At 36.5% G+C, this 16700-nt stretch overlaps 3 protein-coding genes and 2 pseudogenes across 4 annotated transcripts in view; 4 read left to right on the top strand and 1 right to left on the bottom strand.

Annotated features, from left to right (window-relative positions):
- Nucleotides 1-16700, bottom strand: part of LOC133843872 (locomotion-related protein Hikaru genki) — a 35410-nt gene that overhangs the window by 15748 nt on the left and 2962 nt on the right. The gene's annotated exons all lie outside the window — the stretch shown is intronic.
- Nucleotides 437-2487, top strand: LOC133843875 (cytochrome P450 4p1-like; annotated as a pseudogene).
- LOC133844296 (uncharacterized) lies at nucleotides 3119-8341 on the top strand. The gene is given in 16 exon segments (XM_062278215.1): nucleotides 3119-3402; nucleotides 3464-3664; nucleotides 3729-3810; nucleotides 3867-3967; nucleotides 4037-4307; nucleotides 4367-4587; nucleotides 4647-4729; nucleotides 4731-5115; nucleotides 5457-5476; nucleotides 6325-6583; nucleotides 6644-6844; nucleotides 6898-6979; nucleotides 7071-7171; nucleotides 7234-7504; nucleotides 7564-7784; nucleotides 7843-8341. Coding segments are annotated over 16 exon segments (3174 nt in total). The 5' UTR covers nucleotides 3119-3200; the 3' UTR covers nucleotides 8316-8341.
- On the top strand, nucleotides 9062-11117 carry LOC133843877 (cytochrome P450 4p1-like; annotated as a pseudogene).
- On the top strand, nucleotides 11734-14119 carry LOC133843878 (cytochrome P450 4p1-like). The gene is made up of 7 exons (XM_062277636.1): nucleotides 11734-12392; nucleotides 12455-12655; nucleotides 12717-12798; nucleotides 12877-12977; nucleotides 13041-13314; nucleotides 13372-13592; nucleotides 13647-14119. The coding sequence occupies exons 1-7, from the start codon at nucleotides 12191-12193 to the stop codon at nucleotides 14117-14119; spliced, it is 1554 nt and encodes a 517-aa protein (XP_062133620.1). The 5' UTR covers nucleotides 11734-12190.

Genomic DNA, 16700 nt, shown 5'->3' with positions numbered 1-16700 from the left:
AAATTAGTGTGACGCTAAAATAATTAGTATGGGAAGTGTTTGACTCTGAGATATTCGCAACCACTTTTAGAGAATACAAACAATTAATTCGCTAGCTTTATTCATATATTCAGGTTTAGAAGTTCTATGATAATACATTGTATAAAAAATACATTGTATTTACATTTAACTCTCGTAATACAAGTAGTTGAATTGAATATCGAGGCTAATCAAATGTATCTGAACTTAACCAAAGTGCAAAACTAGATGCTGCTTAGATACCGGTATTGTATTTCTTTTATTTTAAGATATATGAGGAGAATATATATTATGACTAATTACGTGTATCTTTATTGCATAACTGAGCTTACAATCTAATCGTAGGCGGTGTTCACCTATTCTCAGATGCAGTCTACTGTGCAAAAACAAGTATTATGGTCGGATACTTGTCTGGTTCAGTTCCCACATTTAGTTATTGCGTTGAGGTAGAACGGAGTGGAAGTACACGCTAGTGAAAATGGCTGGATTTTTGTTGGTGCTCATTGCCATTGGGAGCTTTCTCTTTTGGCTCTATCAACTGAACAAGGATTATTATGTGCTCGCATTCTTCTCGCCTCGTGTAAAGACCAAGGATGGTCGTCCTTTAGAGAGCATTGCTCCAGTGGCCAAAGGCAGAACAATCTTTGGCAATTGCTTTGACTTGTTTGGTTTAACTGATGGTGCGTAGAAAGGTTTTATTCTCTGAAAACTTTACCTTTATCTTTTCATCTTCTCCTCAGCGGAAACGTTTGATAATGCTCGCCAAAAAGCCAACGAAACAAAGAAAAGTTATATTGAATATAATATGACTTTGCCCATTTACAATATAATTGATGCAGAGGTTGCCGAGTTGGTATTGAACGATCAGAGTCTGATTACTAAAAGCTTCACATACGACTTTCTACAACCAGCTCTGAAAACTGGATTGCTGATATCTACAGGTAAATCATAATGGATTAAGTGTTTTAACTTTTATACTATCAAAAAGATTTTAGATAAAAAATGGCACAGTCGACGTAAGATGTTAACACCCACATTTCATTTTAATATTTTGGGACAGTTTGAAGAGATATTCAAGTGAGTTTCAATTAAGCTCTAGTACCTTAAATAAATTATTTACAATCCAACAGAGCTGAGAGCTTCAAGTTCGTGAAACAGTTTGAAGGTAAATCAGATATTGACATCTCACTCAGTGAACTGATACCTAGATTCACATTAAACACCATTTGTGGTAAGCTTAGACATAAAGCAAATTGACAAAAGAAATTATATTATATTCTTTTGTCTTCAACAGAGACTGCAATGGGAGTCAAACTTGATGATATGGCCGAGAAAGGCGATCGATATCGTCAGAATTTTGCTATGATTGAACAAACTTTCATTAAACGTTTGAACAACCCATTTTATTGGAGTGATATAATTTATAAGTACTTTGGCGATAAGAACGATGCACGAGCTGTTAAAATTGTTCATGATTTCTCGAGTGAAATCATTGCCAAGCGTCGCATACTTCTCAAGGAAGAGCTAGAGCAACGGAAGAATGTTCATGCTGAAGCTGATAATGATGTGTGAGTGTACAAGATTTCAAAGTGGGAATGTTTATATTACTATTATCGAATTAGTTACATCAACAAGAAATAACGCTTCGCCATGCTGGATACTTTGATATTTGCTGAGAAAGATGGTCTAATTGATCACGATGGAATCTGCGAAGAAGTGGACACACTCATGTTCGCTGGCTTCGATACCACATCCTTGGCCATCATATTTGGTCTCATGAATTTGTCTCTTTGCGCCGATAAACAAGAACTTTGTTATCAGGAAATCAATGACTACATTGATGGTGAGTTTGCGTCCCTTTCTTTTCCGTTGAATTGTTAACACATTTCCGATTATATCACTTAGATGACTTAAGTAACTTGGATATAAATCAAATATCTAAGCTACAATATTTGGATTGTGTCATCAAAGAAACATTGCGAATGTTTCCCTCTGCCCCAGTCATTGGACGTGATGTTAAAAAGCGAACAGAACTGGCCAATGGTCTCATACTTCCCGCTGGAGCTCAGGCTGTTTTGCACGTGTTTGACATCCATCGTAATCCCAAATATTGGGATTCACCCAATGAGTTCCGACCCGAGCGTTTCTTGCCCGAAAATTCAAGGGATCGTCACATATATGCTTATATGCCCTTTAGTGCTGGACAACGTAATTGCATTGGACAAAAGTATGCTCAGCTTGAGTTAAAGACCTTTTTCATTGTGGTGCTCAAAAAATTCAAAGTTTTACCTCTCATGGATCCCAAGGATTTTGTTTTTAATACTGGAATTACACTACGAACCAACAATAATATTAAAGTCAAGCTGGTGAAGAGGAGTTCGTAAATTAAAAACTGTTTTTAACCTGTTGTAACTAACTTAAAGATAATCTGTTAATTAACAATAAACATTGAAGAAATTATTTACTCTATGATAACTGCATTTTATTAAACTTTAAATTTTGTTACGAAATATAAGAGAAATTAGATATTGCAGCTACGAGCAGTAAATACTTAGAGAAGCCTTTTAAAAGCAGAAGCCGAGCTCTGATTTAATATATGAGAAAATTTTAGAAAAACAGCAAAATCATCATGATTGCGTTTAATTAAAAATTATCAAAAAATTGTAAATTGTTACGACTACAACAGTAAAAATAACAAAGTCTTCGTTGCAGTATCATAGGTTAAAATTTTATTTACAAAAGATTAAACACGAAAATACAAAGTACAGGGTATTAGCTGGTTGACACTACAAACAAAGTATTGCATGTTCACCATGACGAAGCATTTAGAATGAAATGTTAGAAGCTTTGATAAAGCTTTAATTACTGTTGTTGCAGCAATTAGTTGACCCACAGCGGATGTCAATATATCAATGCATCAATCGGTTATTCAATAATATATTAACATCTGTTTGTGTTCATGAATACATTAATAACCTGTTGATCGCAACAGCGTATTTGCTGCTACTATAAAAACATTATCTTATCATTAACCGCATTTACCCGGTCTACCAAGTGTCTATTAGTAGATTGTGGGAATGTATGAATGGTTCAAGTTTAAGTGCAGCACGATTCAGTTGCCAAACGTTGGTGAAACCGAAAAGTAATACTTGCTTTAATTAATTAAAAAAAAAACTCTCGCAATGAGTTTATGTTTGTTAGTGGTTATTGCCATTGGCAGCCTTATCTATTGGCTGTACGCAATGAACAAGGACTATTATGTGCTCTCGTTCTTTGCGCCTCGTGTTAGGACCAAGGATGGTCGTCCTTTGGACGCCATTGCTCCAGTAGCCAAAGGCAAAACAGTCTTTGGCAATTGCTTTGATATGTATGGCCTAAAGGAATGTGAGTTGAATTGCGCGTAAAAATAGATGAATTTGATATTAATTATCGCGACCTTTCACAGCTGATGTGTTTCAGCATTCACGTAAACGCGCGAGAGATTTAAAATCTAGTTACATTGAATATGGACTAGGCGTGCCTCTTTACAACATAATCGATGCGGAGAATGCAGAGCTAATATTGAACGACCAAAGTCTTATAACAAAGAGTATTGTGTATGAGTTCCTACATCCAGCCTTGCAAACTGGACTTCTGACATCCACAGGTAAAGTTCAACAAACTATGCCGTCAGTGAAGGGTGTATACCATAATAAATATGTTATTTGCAGATAAGAAGTGGCACAGTCGCCGCAAGATGTTAACGCCCACATTCCACTTTAACATTTTGGGACAATTCGAAGAGATATTCAAGTAAGTCAAAAGTTGAATAGAACTTAAAATATATTTTTAATTTTCGATTCTTTTAGAGCTGAAAGCCAAAAGTTTATCAAACAGTTTAATGGTAAAACAGAGACTGATATCTCTCTCAGCGAGCTGATTCCCCGATTCACTCTTAACAGTGTTTGTGGTGCGTTCTTTTATAAAATTCCAAGATAAGCAGCTGCTCAAGATTGTTGCTTATATTTTTATTTAACAGAAACTGCTATGGGGGTTAAACTTGATGATATGGCCGAACAGGGAGATCTTTATCGCAAAAACTTTGGTTTGATCGAAAAGTACTTCATGGAGCGTCTGGGCAATCCATTCTTTTGGAACCAAACAATTTATGAGCTATTTGGCGCAAAGAAAGAGGCACCGGCCCTAAAGGTGGTTCACGATTTCTCTAGTGAAATTATTGCCAAGCGTCGCATACTACTTAAGGAGGATCTTGAACAACGCAAAAATACTCAGGCGGATGCAGATGATATGTAAGTGTAGATTGATACAAAAAAAGGAATTATTTCTTAATCTTCTTTTTTATTAACAGTTACATTAACAAGAAGCAACGTTATGCCATGCTGGATACACTGATATTTGCTGAGAAAGATGGTCTCATTGATCATAATGGAATCTGCGAGGAAGTGGACACTTTGATGTTCGAGGGATACGATACCACCTCAATGGGTCTCATATTTGGGTTGATGAATATGTCGCTTTATGCTGATAAGCAGGAACTTTGTTACCAAGAAATCAACGAATTCATCGATGGTAAGTGTTCAACTCTCTAACTAAATATATGCATTGCTTAACCTTTAATAAATTCTTAGATGACTTCAGCAATTTGGATGTCAATCAAATAGCTAAACTGAAGTACTTGGATTGCTTTGTCAAGGAAACAATGCGCATGTTCCCCCTCGGTGCCAATTATGGGCCGGAAAGCAGTGCGGGAGACGGCTTTGGCCAATGGTCTGATACTTCCTGCCGGAACCCAGATCACAATTCACGTGTATGACATTCATCACAATGCAAAGTATTGGGACTCTCCATATGAGTTCCGGCCTGAGCGTTTTCTGCCCGAGAACACCAAGGATCGTCATATATACTCCTATATTCCCTTCAGTGCTGGTCAGCGTAATTGCATAGGTCAAAAGTATGCCCAGCTGGAAATGAAGACCCTGCTCATTGCCATGGTGAAAACATTTAAAATTCTACCTCTAGTCGATCCCAAAGATTTTGTCTTTAATACTGGCATCACTCTGCGTACAAATAACAATGTTAAAGTTAAGCTTGTGAGACGTAAATAAGTTATTAAATAAAACCTTAAGAGAACAATAATTATTTGTCTTCCAAAAGTGGAGTAATGGGTATTTATTAGTTCGGTATATTATCAACTAATTTTAGTAAAGTAAGCGTGAGTAGGCAAAACGAATGAGACCTTAATCTAAAGACTTAATAGTAAATAATTATTTATTAAAATATTAGAATTTCTACTATATTACACTTGACCTCCAAGTGTATTTTCTCGCTGAGCATTTGCATTTCTCATTGTATAATAAGTGTGAGTTGACTAAAATCTTGATACAGTAAACTTATAGTAATCATAGTAATTACTACTAGAAATATAAGAATTTCCATAGCAAAATTCGCTCATTGCAGGGTATCTACCCGTGTAGTACATTTTTATTTATTTTTGTATAATAAGCGTGAGTAAGCAAAGTGAATGAAATCTTTATACGTAGTAACATCTACAACAACAATCACTGATTAAAATGTTTGAATGTGTGAATAAAAAACTGATAAATTATTAAGACAGACTTAGTTTTATGACGTTACATAAACAAAAAGTCACTTGACAACTAAAGGGAGAGCTGTCAAAATAAAAATACAAAAGATTGAGTTAGAGTTAAGAATCAAATTCAAGAAAAGTATAGGAATTTTTTTAGGTTCACGTGTCGTAATCCTTTCATTCAAATCCCTAAGCAGTACTCTTATTGTAATATTACTTAACAAAAATAATTAATAAATAGTAAAAGGTAAATAGACGTACGATTCTTAATCAATTTAATACCAGCGCCTCTTGAATAAATTTCATATTATTTTTGGCATAATAAGCGTGAGTAAGCAACATGAATGGAATCTTTGATGTATAGTAAAATCTACAAAAACAATCACTGATTAAAAAGTGTATGTTTCCACTTAACAACCGATAATATAATTTGCCTAAATAAACTGTCCATATAATTTGCATATGCTTTCAGTACTCGGTATCTGCACGTTCAGCATGAGTAAGCAACTAGAATGAAATGTTTGAAGCTTACTAAAAGCTATAATAATATTCACTGATTAAAATGTTTGGTTCTTCACATTTGTTTACACGCATATTCATGAACACACATGGGGCAAACATTATTGATAACGCAACAATCATAATCTTATCTCTACCGGCGTTTCCCAGACATTCGCTTCTGACAACAAATAACAATAATATAGCGCAAGCGCGATTAGTCGTCGATGAGAATTTGTAACGACAGGTTCTCCGTATTATTATTTTTGTTTTGTCAAATGGCTTTGTGTTTATTGGTGCTTATTGCAGCCGGTAGCCTTATCTATTGGCTGTATCAAATTAACAAGACCTGTTATGTACTTGCATTTTTCTGTCCACGTGTTAAGACCAAAGATGGTCGCCCCGAATACACAATTGCACCTGTGGCCAAGGGGAAGACGATTTTTGGTAATAGCTTTGATTTGTATGGCCTAACAAACCGTAAGTTAAAAACGTTCGTTATACTGCCGGCGAATTTGTCTAATCTTTCTGTTTTTGCAGAGGAGGTGTTTCAGCACTCACGCATTCGAGCCAAAACATTGAAAGCTAGCTATATAGAATATGGCTCCGGTGGAGCCATTTATAATATAATTGACGCGGAGAATGCCGAGTTGATATTGAACGATCCAAATGTGGTAACCAAAAGTGTGATGTACGATTTTCTACATCCAGCACTACACACTGGACTCTTAACATCGACAGGTTGTCATTACATTATGATAAGATTACAATTAACTTATTTAATTAATTTGAAGGCAAAAAATGGCACTCTCGAAGGAAGCTCTTAACTCCCACATTTCATTTCAATATTTTGGGGCAATTTGAAGAGATTTTCAAGTGGGTACTCTGAAAACTTATGGTTCTCTTTTAGCTTTTCATTCAGTTCAGCTTTTAATTTATTTTTTGAAAATACATTGTTTATATGCAGAGCTGAAAGTTTGAAATTTGTTAAACAATTTCATCAGGCGTCTGATATCTCAATTTCTGTGAGTGAGCTGATACCCAGATTGACTTTAAATATTATTTGCGGTGAGTTTATATATTATTGAATGCTATAGATCTACTTTTGAGATTACATTTCTCTTTTCCAGAGACTGCCATGGCGGTTAAGCTCGATGATATGGCCGAGAAGGGTGATCTTTATCGTCAGAGCTTTGCAATGATCGAAAAAGCTTTTATAAAGCGTTTAAGCAATCCTTTTTACTGGTATACAAAAGTTTATGAACTTTTTGGAAACAAGGAAGATGCACTTGCTCTAAAAGTCGTTCACAACTTCTCCAACGAAATTATTGCCAAGCGTCGCATACTTCTCGAAGAAGAACTTGTACGTCGCAAGAGCTCACAAGATCCGGATGATGACATGTGAGTATAAATAAGATGAAAATGCAATTTGTTATTATGAATCTTCTATTCATATCTAGCTATATCAACAAGAAGCAACGCTTCGCCATGTTGGACACATTGATATTTGCTGAGAAAGATGGTCTCATTGATCATCAGGGAATTTGCGAAGAAGTGGATACGCTCATTTTCGCTGGCTTCGATACAACTTCAACGGGTCTCATATTTGCATTGATGAATATGTCTCTCTATGCCGATAAACAGAAACTTTGCTACCAAGAAGTCAACGAGTATATTGATGGTGAGTGTGCTTCTCTTTAACTAAACTTGCTGCTTGTCTAACCTTCAATATCTTATAGATGACTTCAACAACCTGGATGTCAATCAAATTGGTAAACTCACGTACTTGGATTGCTTTTTAAAGGAATCATTACGCATGTTCCCAGCAGTTCCTTTAACGGGTCGTCAAGCAGTACGAGAAACGGAACTAGTCAATGGTCTGATTCTTCCAGCTGGCACTCAGATTATTCTGCATATTTTTGACATTCATCGTAATACCAAGTATTGGGATTCGCCAGATGAGTTCCAGCCTGAACGATTCCTGCCGGAAAACTGTAAAGATCGTCACACTTATGCCTATATTCCATTCAGTGCCGGACAGAGGAATTGCATGGGTCAAAAGTTTGCAAACCTGGAAATGAAGACCCTGCTCATTGTTGTTTTGAAAAAATACAAAATTCTACCACTCGTTGATCCCAAAGATTTTGTTTTCAATACTGGGTTAACGCTGCGAACCAACAATAATATTAAAGTAAAGCTTGTGAAGCGTTAATAGCCTAAAATCTATATAACATCGTAAATTTAAATTGATTAAAAAATAGTAATTATAAAAATAATGCAAATATTGTCATATGCTTGTAGATAAATTATTGTTTTAATTTAGAAGTAGGGACTATGAAAGTATGTCAATGCTATAGATGATTATAAGGGAAAAGCTCCAGTAAAAGCATTAATTGAATTATAATTTAAGAGAAGCACAGCTGCTTAGACTGCATAACATGATCTACGTACATGAAACATTATGAAGAAATTAAATTTGAAGATTTAAATGCAAGAAAACAATTTACAAGATTTTAATATCTTATGATAGTTCCAAAGCAACCACTCGAAATTTGCCTTATCTAGGTTTTTACTCTACCTCTGTCTAACAGTCTTATCTTATACTATAAGTAACTATGTTTAAAAGGCGTGCGTAGTGATGACAAAAAACCGATTTTTGAGTTTGTAATTCATTAAAACCATGCGATTATAGTTCACAATTAGTTGAAGAAAAAATAAATAATCGAATATTAATATTATAGTTTTGTATTTGAATTGTTTTCTAAATCTGGCCATATTTTTAAATCTGAATGAAACAAACAATGTTACCAACAAAAATAAAAAATACATAATATATTCATGAACTATAGAAATTGAAATTTTTTTTTGCGCGTAAATCGATTACTTATCGCATACTCGATTAATGTTAATTGAAACAAAATAATCGATTACTGAGCATCATATGATAAATCGTACCATCACGCCGCGTAGGCAAACAATCTTTAGTTGCCAAACGAAGTTACAAGTGAGGAGTGATAGATTTGTTCTTAGTTTGAAATGGACTTAATTTTGTGGGTGCTGCTTGCAGTTGTTAGCCTATTATTTTGGCTCTACCAAATCAATAAAGATTATTATGTGCTCGCCTTCTTTGCGCCTCGTGTGAAGACCAAAGATGGACGCCCCGAATGGACAATTGCACCTGTGGCCAAAGGCAGAACAATTTTTGCCAATGGTTTTGACCTGTACGGTTTAACGGAACGTAAGTTGTTTCATGTGTAGTAGATTAAAAACATTCATTGTAATCTTTGTTTATCCGAATCTTTTTTTGCAGAGCAGGTATTTCAACAATTGCGCATTAGGGCAGAAACATTCCCATCTAGCTTCATAGAATATGGGTTCGGTATAGCAATATACAATATAACTGACGCGGAAAGTGCTGAGCTAGTATTGAACGATCAGAATTTGATAACCAAAAGCATTATATACGATTTTCTACATCCAGCGCTGTGCACTGGACTCTTGACTTCTACAGGTAAATTAACCATAACATTACGATAACTTTACGATTAACTTATTTAATTGCTTTGCAGATAAGAAATGGCACAGTCGAAGGAGGCTGGTAACACCCACTTTTCACTTTAATATTTTGGGACAGTTTGAAGAGATATTCAAGCAAGTATTTAAAGAACATCTTTATTTTTTAATACATTTTAGTAATGTTTATCTGCCATCTACAAATATAGAGCTGAAAGTTTTAAATTTGTACAACAATTTAATGGAGCATCAGAGATTTCAATTTCTATAAGTGATCTGGTACCCAGATTCACTTTGAATTGTATTTGCGGTGAGTATGCTTATCATTTAATGCTTAGTCACTCTTTTGAAATTATATTTCTCTTTTGCAGAGACTGCCATGGGGGTTAAACTCGATGATATGGCCTAAAAGGGTGATCTTTACCGAGAGAACTTTACTATGATCGACAAGTCTTTCGTAAGACGTTTGAGTAATCCATTTTTCTGGAACAAAACTTTATATGAATACTTTAGGCCAAAGGCAGACGCAAGTTCACTAAAAGTTGTTCATGATTTCTCCAATGAAATCATTGCCAAGCGTCGTATACTTCTCGAGGTGGATCTACAACATCGCAAAAGAACACAAGATGCAGACGAAGATATGTGTGTACAAATAATGTGAAATTAAAATGTAGATTACTTAATCATTTATTTATTTAGCTATGTGAACAATAAGCCACGCTTTGCCATGCTGGATACATTAATATTTGCTGAGACAGATGGTCTTATCGATCATAAAGGAATCTGCGAGGAAGTGGATACACTCATGTTCGAGGGCTTCGATGGTACATCAATAGGTCTCATATTTGCATTGATGAATATGTCTCTCTATGCTGACAAACAGGAGCTTTGCTATCAGGAAATCAATGAGTACATAGCTGGTAAGTAAGATTTTGTAACACAAAGTATGCATTGTATAACTGTATTTATCTCATAGATGACTTCAGCAACCTGGACATGAATCAAATAGGTAAACTAAAGTACTTGGATTGCTTTATAAAAGAAACAATGCGAATGTTCCCTTCGGTACCTGTTACTGGACGACAAGCAGTGCGAGAAACAGAACTGGCCAATGGTCTCATTCTTCCGGCCGGCACGCAGATCTCTCTTCATATATTTGATATTCATCGTAGTCCCAAATACTGGGATTCACCAGATGAGTTCCAACCTGAAAGATTTCTGCCTGAAAACTGTAGAGATCGGCATACTTATGCCTATATTCCATTCAGTGCCGGACAGAGGAATTGCATAGGTCAAAAGTATGCAATGCTGGAAATGAAGACTCTCCTTATTGTTGTTTTAAAACAATACAGAATTCTACCTCTAATTGATACCAAAGATTTGGTTTTCAGTACAGGAATTACCCTGCGAACAGACAATAATATTAAAGTAAAGCTTGTGAAGCGGCAATAGACTAAAATTGTTTTAAGTGAAAATAAAAAGTGCCAAATTCTTAAAATATATAAAATAATAATAATTATTCTTTAAATAAAAAGATTTTTCAATTTAAAAGACATTTGTAAGCTTCATTTAAGAGATTCGCAGTAGAGAATATATAATGGATTCGGATTGCCATAGTGTTGATATCAGACAATTCGAATAACTTAAGAGAGCCCACACTCTTGTGTTGCGTCAAAGCTATAGATCTTTGTAAGAGAAAAGTTCAAGAGCTTTAGCTTTCCCTAAGAGAAGCAATGCTGATAATGCGCCACAGTATGTTCAAGAAATATGATACCATATTTGATGCCAAGACTTAAACTGACATGTTCTCCTTTATGAATGAATAAAAATCGTTTCAAGATTAACGTGATGATTGACTATCAAATTCACTAAATGGAAATCTTTAATAAGAGTTTATTTAAAGCTTAAAAGTAATAATTATTTAAATATTAAGCAATTCAAAACTGGCCATTTGATTTATATTGAGTTTTACATGATTCGATTTGGTAATGACAACAAAAGTATTATTTGTATGTAATGTAATTTACATTAACGTTAATTTCCGTAATCAATTTTAATTTAAATTTTCGTTCATGTAATCTTTTTCAAATGAACTATATATCCAAAAATAATATATATATAATAGAACTATATGTAATTAGATAGTTTACAAGGCCGCATCGTTGACGCTTTTAGTAATTGGCATAAATCAAGCATACGCCCTGTTGCGCTTCGCTGTCCACTACAAGGTATTTGCTAGTTGAGTCTGTCAAACAATTTTAGCATGTCAAGCATGAATTGGCATTATAAATGAAATTGTAGAAGCTTAGATAAAGCAACAATTTTAGCCGCAATCGTTGAGCCAAAGCCATGTCAATCCCTCAATTAGTCAATAATTTCTTTATGTTTATTAATACAATTGATCAGTTGGTACTGCTGTCCAAACACAATCTTATCTTTAGCGATGTTTACTGGGCGTGAGAAAGTGTCTGTGAGTGCGAGTGCGAATTATATGAATGGTTGGGGTATTCAAATGGTATTTAGTCGCCGAACTAAGCTAGAAGCGAACATTAACAAAATTGTTCTTCAATTAAAATGGAATTGTTTTTGTGGGTCCTGCTTGCAGTTCTTAGCCTTTACTTTTGGCTCAAGGAAATGAATAAAGATTACTTTGTACTGTCCTTTTTTGCGCCTCGTGTGCAAACCAAGGACGGTCGTCCTGTAGAGAGCATTGCTCCTGTGGCCAAGGGCAAGACAATCTTTGGCAATGGCTTCGACCTGTACGGCAAAAGTGACGGTGAATTTAACACTCGAATTAATTTGTTGTGATCAATTGTGAACTTGTTGTTGTTTTTATAGCTGAGATATTTCAACATTCACGCGGACATGCTAAGAAAATTCAAAGCAGTTATATTGAATATGGAATGGGCATGGCACTTTACAACGTTATTGATCCTGAGGTTGTCGAATTGATATTGAATGATCAGAATCTGATAACCAAAAGTTTGATATACGATTTTCTGCACCCTGCACTGCGCACTGGACTCCTGACCTCAACAGGTAAAGTACAATAAAGTGAAATTAAGCGATGATTAATTCACCATAATTATTTTAAATACAGACAAAAAGTGGCATAGTCGACGCAAGATATTGACACCAACCTTTCATTTTAATATATTGGCACAATTCGAGGAGATTTTCAAGTGAGTAATTGTATAGCAGAAACAATTCAGGTTTTAATTAGTTATTTATTGATTTATTTTTCTATTCTTTTTTTATAGAGCCGAAAGTCTGAAGTTCGTTGAACAATTTCGTGGCGCATCTGAGATTTCAATTTCTGTTAGTGAGTTGATACCCCGTTTCACGCTCAACAGTATTTGTGGTAAGTATTTTAAAATTAAAAAGCTAAGAAACAGAAATTTCTAATCAACAATCTATTCCATAGAGACTGCTATGGGTGTTAAGCTAGATGATATGGCTGAGAAGGGCGACAATTATCGCAAAAACTTTGCTTTGATAGAAAAGCGTTTCTTAAGGCGAATAAGCAATCCCTTTTATTGGAATAATACAACTTATAATCTCTTTGGTGCCAAGGAGGATAAACCCATGCTAAAGACAATTCATGATTTCTCTAGTGAAATTATTGCTAAGCGACGCATACTTCTGCAGGATGCTCTAAGGAATCCTCAAAATACGCATGCAGATGCCGATGATGATATGTGAGCATTGATAAGTCGCAGCTAGATTTTGAAATTAATTTCCATATTTTCATTTAGTTACATCAACAAAAAGCAACGCTATGCCATGCTGGACACCTTGATATTCGCTGAGAAGGATGGACTCATTGATCACCAAGGAATTTGCGAGGAAGTGGACACACTCATGTTCGAGGGCTTCGATACCACTTCAATGGGTCTCATATTTGGACTGATGAATATGTCTCTCTATGCTGATAAGCAAGAACAGTGTTACCAAGAAGTCAACGAGTTCATCGATGGTAAGTTTCATTCAATTGCGTTGAAGTTACATTCTAATTATTTGTACTCTATAGATGATTTTAGCAACCTTGACATCAATCAAATAGCTAAACTGAAGTACTTGGATTGCTTTGTCAAGGAAACAATGCGCATGTTTCCCTCGGTGCCTTTTATGGGTCGTCAAGTGCAGCGAAAGACAGAGCTGGCCAATGGTCTCATCCTTCCTGCTGGCACACAGATTATGCTGCATGTGTTTGATATCCACCGGAATCCCAAGCATTGGGATTCGCCAAATGAATTTCGTCCCGAGAGATTTTTCCCCGAAAATTCTACGAATCGTCATATATACTCCTACATTCCGTTTAGTGCGGGGCAGAGGAATTGTATAGGACAAAAGTATGCACTGCTGGAAATGAAGACGCTGCTGATCGTCGTGCTGAAGCAGTTCAAGATTCTGCCACTTGTGAATCCGAAACATTTCGTTTTTAATAGTGGCATCACATTGCGAACCAACAATAATATTAAAGTAAAACTTGTGAGGCGATGAATAAAATACGATAAATAAAATGGTTATAAAGACCAAAACACAAGCTTTATTTGTCTGTTGAAATTAGTGAAATTCACAATGACTAAGCTAAATGAAAAAGCGCCTATCAACATGATTAATATATTTGATTAGTCGCAACTAATGCTGACTGTGCAATCATAATAAAGTCAACTAACGATGACTAAGCAATTTTAAGTAACTGACCAACCTCAAGGCAAAATAAATGCGAAAGTACTATTCGCACATGCTTTTCAGATTAATCTACTGTTGCGGTAAGCTTTTTAAAAGCGATTAGATTGCGGTGCTTTCGAATGCAAAGCTCTCGCTAATTAAAAGACCATAGTCTACTTTTGAGCTGAGTGCAAAGCACGCTTTTAGTAATTGTGTGGAGCTGTAACATTATCAAATAGTTGGAAAGTTGGCAACACAGCGAAAGAGTTCTTTAATCTGCGCTCAGTCTTGACTAGCTTTCGGCTGATAATCGCTGGCAACGGGCAGCCTGTTGGCTGCTGGCTGCAGTGATGCTGCAACTGCGCCATAAATCATTCATGCACAGCCAAGCAAAAGCAGTTTTGCCACAATGAACAAGTCTACAGTTGCCTCTCTGTCTCCTTCACTCTCTTTCCACTGCATTTATGCAAAACACGCATACGCCCCCTGTGTCAGCGACGGAGAAATGGAGACGCAACTGCAGCCAAGACTTGGCATTGCCTTGGCGTCGAGTCATCCTTATCTTTTAGCGCATACATTGCACATAATGTGCCAGGCACAGACTGAGAATAGGGATTGTAGATTGGGACAGGGATAGGAACAGGGTTTCGGGTTGGTTTCTTGAGCGACTCTTTACGGTTACTGTTTTTACCCGTTAGCCATAGAGTAGAAGGGCATTATAGCTTTATGCTTGAAGGAAATGTATGTAACAGGCAGAAGGAGGCATCTCCGACCCAATAGAATATATATTCATAATCGTCGTCAACAACTGTCCGTCTGTCTGTCTGTCCGTCCGTATAAACACCTAGATCTCAGAGACTATAAGAGATATAGACATAATAGTTTTCTTAGTGCCTTTGGCTTATCTAGTATATTTTGCAGTATATAGTATATTTTGACGTAATATACTATGTACTGTATATACCAACTATAGCAAATTGTATATTTTTAGTATTTTTTAGGTAAATCCACTTGATATATTTTAAAATTAATTCAGCACTGTTTTGCTTCTACTCAAAATAGATACCGAGTATCTCACAGTCGAGCCCACTCGCCTGTAACTTTCTTACTAGTTTTTTTTCTCGCAGTTGTCGCTTTTGATTTTGACAGTTCGTTACTCGGTTATACCATTTGCATGCATAATGCACACAGCAAACTGGAGCCAAGTCAAGCCCCCTAAAGCCAGCAAACAGAACCAGGCCAGAACGTTTGCCAGGCGCCACTTTGCAGTCAGTTGTTGTCACATATGCAAGGACATTATCATCATCATTATCAAGCTCAGCATGATCATTATGGTTACACAAGTACAATGATCTAGTGCAACTCATCTTAGTCATCAGAAGTAGCAGCAGCGGAAAAGAAGAGAAAAAAATACTCGAAGATTTATGGATAAGGACAATTGCGCAGACTGAGAGCGAACATTTTCGCAGCGCAGCCATTTTCGGTGGCTTATTGCAGATTCCAAGCGACAAGCTGTGCTTTTCATTTGCTCGCCACGCTTTGTGGCAGCATTCCATTTGCTTGCCAATGCGATTTCACTTCTATGTCATGCAAATTAAATTCCAAGTGGGCGGCGGCGTCTATGTCACTCTCTGTTTGTGTGTTTGTGCTTTTGCTGGTCAAATATTTTAGTTGGCAAAATGGAAAGTGAGGGCTGCTGGCTGCTGGCTGCTGGTTGCTGGCTGCAACTGCTGCTGAGTTGATGCCACATCGCTGACCCTGCCGCAAAGTCAACAAACCAACTTCATTTCTGTGGCACGCTCCACGGGAAAAACTGCGCACTTTTCGGCGCGCGCAGTAAATAAAATCAACTGCGTCACAGTTTTTGCAACAAAATGTTGCTTACTCTCTGCATCCCACTCCCCTCAACGACTGATGAGATCATCAGCAGCAGCTACAGTTGTGAAAGGGCTACACGTTAAGGGCAACAATGAGAACGAGAACGTGAACGAGAACGAGAGGGAAAATTAATTACTTTATGCGCATCTGCTTTTGCGTAACAAATTGCGTACGACAGCAGCCGCATCATCGAACACTTTTCACAAGCACTCAAAATAACCACCTCTCATTTCCCCCCCTCGTCACCTCTGGCATCCATCTCCCCCCCAATGTATGGCTATTAATTTCTATTAAGCAGCCCTCGGTAGCTGCCATACTTCATTAAATGCTTTCATGCAATCTCACTTTGCCTCGTCTACCTTTCACTTTTATTTTTTCCATTTGTATGTGTATTTGTGTTCGCGTGTGTGTTTGTGTGTGTGTGTTGACTCTGATTGGGATTAAGGTTTGGCCAACAGGCCTCGTTTTGATTGCCTCTGTGCCAGGCCAGGCTGAGGCCCGTTGCTGAGATTGCGAGTGGAGGGGGGTGGAA

Source organism: Drosophila sulfurigaster, chromosome 3, assembly GCF_023558435.1.
Source record: "Drosophila sulfurigaster albostrigata strain 15112-1811.04 chromosome 3, ASM2355843v2, whole genome shotgun sequence".
In the NCBI taxonomy this organism is placed as follows: Eukaryota; Metazoa; Arthropoda; class Insecta; order Diptera; family Drosophilidae; genus Drosophila; species Drosophila sulfurigaster.
This window is presented reverse-complemented; position numbering and strand designations above follow the sequence as displayed.